Source organism: Vitis riparia, chromosome 4 (assembly GCF_004353265.1).
Source record: "Vitis riparia cultivar Riparia Gloire de Montpellier isolate 1030 chromosome 4, EGFV_Vit.rip_1.0, whole genome shotgun sequence".
NCBI lineage: Eukaryota > Viridiplantae > Streptophyta > Magnoliopsida > Vitales > Vitaceae > Vitis > Vitis riparia.
Window position 1 is genome coordinate 15,868,585 of NC_048434.1, and position 6,392 is coordinate 15,874,976.

Here is a 6,392-nt window from a genome sequence, read left to right on the forward strand (position 1 = left end):
ATCAGTCACTCCTTCTGACCTAATTGACTTGATTGGTAGTGTGGAAGCTCAAGAGGGTTCGATCAAGTTTGAGGCTTCTACGGCAGAGAGGACCTAAGCCAATTCTGCTACTTTAGGCTAAGGATGGTAATGGGGCGAGTTTTTTCGGGTACTCGCCCCTAATGGGACCGGTTTAAATTTTAAATAAACGACTTTGGGATTTTTTTTTAAAACCCGGGCTAGGTTCGGGTATTGCCTTATCCCACCCCGCCCTGCCCCACCCCACCCCACCCCACCCCAATTATATATAAAATTAATTTAATTTAATTTTTATTATGTTATTTTTAATATATAGATAATAATAAAATACTTTTTAATAAAAATAAGTTATAAAAAATTATAATAATTTACTTATTTATAAAATATATTTATTTTAATGTAATTAAAAATTTTAAAAGTAATTTTTTTAAAAATAAATAAATAAATTTTCAAAAAAAAAAAAAGTTAAACAGGTGGGGTAGGCAATATGAGAATTTCTCATATCTGTCTCACCCTGTTTAATTTTTTTAAATGAGATAAGAATGTAAATTATTTTGAATAAATAGGGCGGGTAATCCTGCCTCATTGCCATCCCTACTTTGAGGAAGCAACCTTCCTCTCTCACACACACAAAAACTCTTTTATTTCAATTGTTTTTCAATGTTTCATCCTTTTAAATTCATTGGTTTTAATCATTTTATTGGGCACGCTCAATTTGAAATAATAATATAATAGATAATTAATAAGATGTGAAGCATGAAAACTTAGGACTAGGAATTAAGAGGAATAATGGGTAAATAAAAATAAACAATAAGATTAATTTCATTCATTTGATGGTGTTTGGGAATCTAAATTCAAAAGATAAAATTAGGTGTTAAATGCAACTCTAAATTATAACCCAAATTGATCCCAAACCACCAAGGATCTTAAAAACCATAAGATAACGTTAATTAACAAACCATTATTCTCTCTAACGTCTGTTTCCAAAGTTGGATTATGAAAATCTCCATATTTGAATCATTTTCATTAAAATTTTATATTTGAATTATTTGAATTAAAAATTAATATTTACTAAGTTATTAATTAAGTTTTCTCAAACTAATTTCATTGCATAAAGTCACATCATATATTATTTTCATTAGAATTCAAGTAAAAACAACCCATTTGACCTCGTTTTGACAATTCTCATAAACTTGAATACGATACACGAAATATCATAAATTATTTTTGTATAATTAGAACCGTTGCATTTTTAGGCTTCAGTATTTTAGCGATCAAGGTGTTAATTATTTATGTCTAATCAGATTCCATGGACGAATTCCCTAATCCCTATAAAGCTATTCTCCACAATTTTTTATTTTTTATTTTTAGGACAAGAATGGAAAGTTTTCAATTCCAAATTAAAGCTGGGGAAAAGTAAACAAAAGCATGATTCTCATTCACCCAGTATAGGCTCTGTAAAGATTTTTGGGTAAGCGAATTCTTCTATCTTTTTTACAAACAAACCCAATAAAGGTGAATTCTCTTAGTTATCATATGCAACCTAATATTAATTAGATAATAAGTGGAAAATCGACCAAGGGTCACATAACCGAAATATGCACATTAAAGAAGAATTTGCAATATCTAAAGATTTAGTATTCAATCATAAAATTTTTTAATTCCTATCAAAATTAATATAAATATTAAATATAATTATATATATAAAATATTAAATACAATTATATATATTATATTTCATAAAAATTTAAAAAATTAAAATTTTTAATCGGTCAAAAATTAGAACTACTAAAGCACTTTTAACATGAAAATTTTAAAATAATAAACTAATATAAGAAAAATGATTTTATTTTATTTACATGTTATAAGATATACAATTTTAATATAAAAATATATATGTTATTTCTATAATGAAAAATTAAAATATTACCAACTACGCATAATAAATTAAAAATAAATTAATTAAAAGGTGAAAACTTAGTCCTCAAGCAAACTCCTCCTCAAATACCAACACTCCTAAGGCTGGGAGAACAGAGCAAAAAAGCATAATGGACGGCAACAGCAATAATAGAGTGGAAGAAGGCAACTTTTCTCAGTCCGATACCGGCGCTGATTTTTCTACACTGCCGGAAGCTTGCATCGTCTATATTCTAGCTCTGACGAGTCCTCCGGACGTTTGCAGAATGTGGGCGGTGGCACAGTGGTTGCTACCAGCGGTGGAGTGGGACGCCTTGTGGCTGAGGTTTCTCCCGGATGATTATCAGCAGATCCTCGCCCGGTCGGCAGAGTCTCCATCTTTGAGCGATTCTTCCTCCAAGAAGGAGCTCTTCGTCCGTCTATGCGATTCTCCTCTCCTCATCGACAGGGGCAAAAAGGTAAAATTCACGCCAAGAAAACAATGATATTAACGTTATTTTTTCAAGGAAATTATTAAACACATCCATTCCGATTCTTCTTTTAAATTTGATTTAACTGAAAAAGAAAAAAAAAAAAAAAAAAAAGACGGCATGGCATGGTTCCCACAGTGACCGGCGGTCGCTCTATGACCACCCACTTTTCTCTCTTTTTTTTTTTTTTTTTTTTTCTCAATCAAAAATCAAATTAAAAAAGAAAAGGAGAGAGGGGTGGCCATGGCGTTCCGCTAGTCGCTGCTGCCACCTGTGGCATGCCATGGTCGCCCCTCTCTTGGGAAGATGAGATGAAGAAGTGATAGGAAGAAAAAAAGAGGGGAAAGGGAAGAAGAGGAGTGTAGGGGTTAGGGTTGAGTGGAAAGAGGAAGAACTTCTTTCACATTTATTTTTTATTTTATGATTTTCAATTTCACGAGTTATTAATTTTTTTTTTAGCTTTATTCATGAAATAGATGTTTTGGTTGGAGAAGCGGAGTGGAAAGAAATGTTTCATGTTGTCTGCAAGAGACCTCACAATCATATGGGGCTTTTCACCTAAATATTGGAGATGGTTTTCTGTACCAGAATCTCGATTTTCAGAGATTGCGTATCTTAATGACGTGTGCTGGCTTGAAATCAGGGGTCGGATCAATGCTTGTATGTTATCTCCGATAACAAACTATGCAGCCTATCTTGTGTTCAAATTGTGGAAAACAATTTCTTATGGATTCGAAGGTGTTGTGGTGAATTCATCAATTAAAATCGGAGATGAAACTACAGCAAGAAGGAGTTATTTGAAGAGAAGGAGGAGGCATTCCGCAGAGGAAGGTATTCCATATCCAACACAGAGAAAGGATGGGTGGCTTGAGATTGAATTAGGAGAGTTCTTGAGTAAAGGAGGAGAAGATATAGGAGTGAAGATAACGCAATTGAGCAATCAATGGAAGAGAGGTCTCATGGTTGAAGGGATTGAAATTAGGCCTAAAGATAATCTATAGATGAATTTCCCTTTCATATTCTCAAAAGACATCATCTCTGTAAGAATATTTTATGAGCAAGTCATTTCTTTTTGTAGTTTATTTTGTGACTCACCAAATTAGACAACTATGGTAACTTGTAAATGGGTAAAACATGACAAAATTTTGAAGTCATAAAATATGGAAATAATTTATTTACCTTTGAGAAAAGGAAACATTGAATGATCATATGGTACATTCGCATAACTACCCCATCTATAATATGCAATTTCACATTTGCTCTAGTTTTATTTATTTATTTTTATTTTATGCTGTTTCTTTTAAAAAAAATTATGTTATCATTTTATTTTTAACTACTTTTTATATTTATCTCATTAATCCTATTTTAAAAATTAATATCACTTTTCTTTTAATTTTTTTTTCATATTTATCCTTTTAATTTTATTTAATTTTAAATGTTTTTATTTTAAAATATTAAAAATATAATTTTACTTGCTACAATATAAAAAAATTAATGAAATTCTAACATTTCATAAATTAAAATTAATTTGATAAGATAAATTATTAATAATTTTAATTATTTAAATATATTAATGTTAATAGAAAAAGTTATCACCACATATTTGTAATAAAATTTTAAAAATTAAATCTCAAATAAAATATTTTATATAAATTAATTTAATTTTTTTGTTTAAAATGTAATAAAACATGTTTTAATTAAAGTATTTTAAAAATTTTAAAATAAATGAATATAAATATATTAAAGGAATTTAAAATATTTAAAAAAAAATTTGATAAATATTATCTTTAATTGTACTTATGTCAATTATACTTACAAAATAACTTTAATATGTGTATTCTTTCATATTTTATCATTTTTTGAAAGTTCTGTAAGCATGAATTTTGAGTCATTTCTGTTCGATCGATCAATATTTTTATCAAAATATCCACCAATATTTCTCTAATATTTATGATATATCCGTAAAATCTAAATACCGATATTTCAAACTTTAGATGAAATCATTTTTCTCACGAGGTTTTTTCTTTCCTTAGTGTTTATGATGAATCAAACATAACCTAATTATTATAAAATCATAAAAGTATGAAAATTGTTATGAAGAGGATGAAATATCGTGGACCCACATTTTTCACATACATTCCCACTTGATCGATGAGACTCATTTTTTATTTAGTGAAAATTTGATTTTTAATTAAAAACTCACTCAACTGCTTCTTTAACCCATCGATTCTAGAAGCATTCTTGCCAACAATCAACATATCATCAATATAGAGTAGTAAAATTATAAAGTCATCTATAGAGAATCTTTGCACGAATACACAATGATCAAAAGTTATCTTGTTGTAGCCTTGCATCTCCATAACAGACTCAAAAAATTAATTAACTTTGTGTGTCTCCTTATTTGGAAAGGTACGATGATAAGTCGTAGCACCTCTTGTATACACCTAATAAATATATACATAAAAACATTTACATAAATTAATAGAAATTAATATGTACCCAAACAAGCCTACAATAAGCTCAATGTGGATTTATAGCTTTCCTAAACCTCATTTTCTTCCATGAAATTCAACCCCTCACACGTCATGAATCCATACCCAACTAACAAAATGTTAATGGAGTATTGACATGGGCCCATGTAAAAACAAAAGGTAGCCCAAAGTAAACATCCAGAAATATGCCGAGTCCAAAATAATCAAAGCCCAAATTTAATGAACCCAAAAGTAATCCTCAAATTGGTCCAATAAATTTTGCCAATAAAAATATATTCAAATTAGTAAATATAACACAACAAAAATATCTCATATGTTATAAACCATTGTCCAAAAATTTCAAATTAATAACCAAAATACAAGTACAATCCACCAAGTTCAAATATAACAAATCAAAGTAAATTCAATTAGGCTTAAATTTAATATCACATAATTCAAGTCAAATTTAATATGCAAATCCGAATCCCCAGCTAAAACCAAACCCAATTTATGCTAACCCAATTCACAATCAAAATCAAACCCAATTTAATAAATAAATAACTAAACAAATTAAGCAAGCCCAAAATACCAAAGCCACTACTATAGAAATCAATTAATAATAATAATGACAACAATAATAATAATAATAATAAAATAAAATAAAAATAAAAATTTTACCTCACGTTTTAAGCCCAAGGTAGTGGGTTAGGATGTTGTGGGTTTTAGAACACAGAGAAAGAAAGAAAAAATGGAGAGAAAAAAAGGAGAGGGAGATAGTGGGTTTGAAGTCTAAGGATAAAATTAATATAAAATAATTTTTGGACAAATTTTGGTATTTAAAAATATACAAACTAACCATTTAGTTCATCATTCATGATCAAAATTGTTAGCCCTGTTTGAGATGAAAATGCATCGCAAATCGAGTGTATTTTATTTGTACATTAATTGTGTTTGCATTTCAATTGGTTTTCATATCATCATTCAAAAGTTACATATGCATGAATTATAAGCCATCATGAGATAGATTTAGAATTTTGTTTCCTAAACATAATTTTTCTAAGATTTATTTGCATTGATTTTCAAATACATATTTTAGTTATTTTAAAATATTTTACTCTTAGGCCACAATTGGTATGTGGGAAGGGACACCTCACTCATTTTCTCATCCATTACTATATTTGGATAACTCAAGTGATGATAGGAATGAATTTTTAAAAAAAATCCAATTATTATAAGTTTATGGAAAGTATTTTTATTCTCTAGGTATAAGTTGTTTTTAAAAATACTTTTCAAAAAATAAAAAAACCAAAAGCTTGTTTGGATAAATTATTATTTTTTTTAAAAAAAAAATGTTTTGATTTTGTAAAAAAAACATAAATTCAATTTATATGGTATCAATTAAATTTAATTCAAATTTTTATTAAAAATAAAAATAACTTTGTAATTACAAATAAATTTAAAAATAATAATTTTAATAAAATATGAATAGTAATATTATAATAAAATCATAAATTAT

General features: G+C 28.1%; 1 protein-coding gene across 1 annotated transcript; it reads left to right on the forward strand.

Annotated features, from left to right (window-relative positions):
* The first annotated feature begins 2,058 nt into the window (after positions 1–2,058).
* Positions 2,059–3,499, forward strand: LOC117913010 (putative F-box protein PP2-B12). Its single transcript, XM_034827852.1, has 2 exons — positions 2,059–2,393; positions 2,882–3,499. The coding sequence occupies exons 1-2, from the start codon at positions 2,067–2,069 to the stop codon at positions 3,404–3,406; spliced, it is 852 nt and encodes a 283-aa protein (XP_034683743.1). The 5' UTR covers positions 2,059–2,066; the 3' UTR covers positions 3,407–3,499.
* Positions 3,500–6,392: the final 2,893 nt, after the last annotated feature.

What these genes read in the sequence shown, in the direction of transcription:
- LOC117913010 (XM_034827852.1), top strand. Translation starts at nt 2,067, where the DNA reads ATGGACGGCAACAGCAATAATAGAGTGGAAGAAGGCAACTTTTCTCAG. An exon ending in TCATCGACAGGGGCAAAAAG is followed by an intron (nt 2,394 to 2,881) that starts GTAAAATTCACG and finishes TTCATGAAATAG; the next exon opens with ATGTTTTGGTTGGAGAAGCG.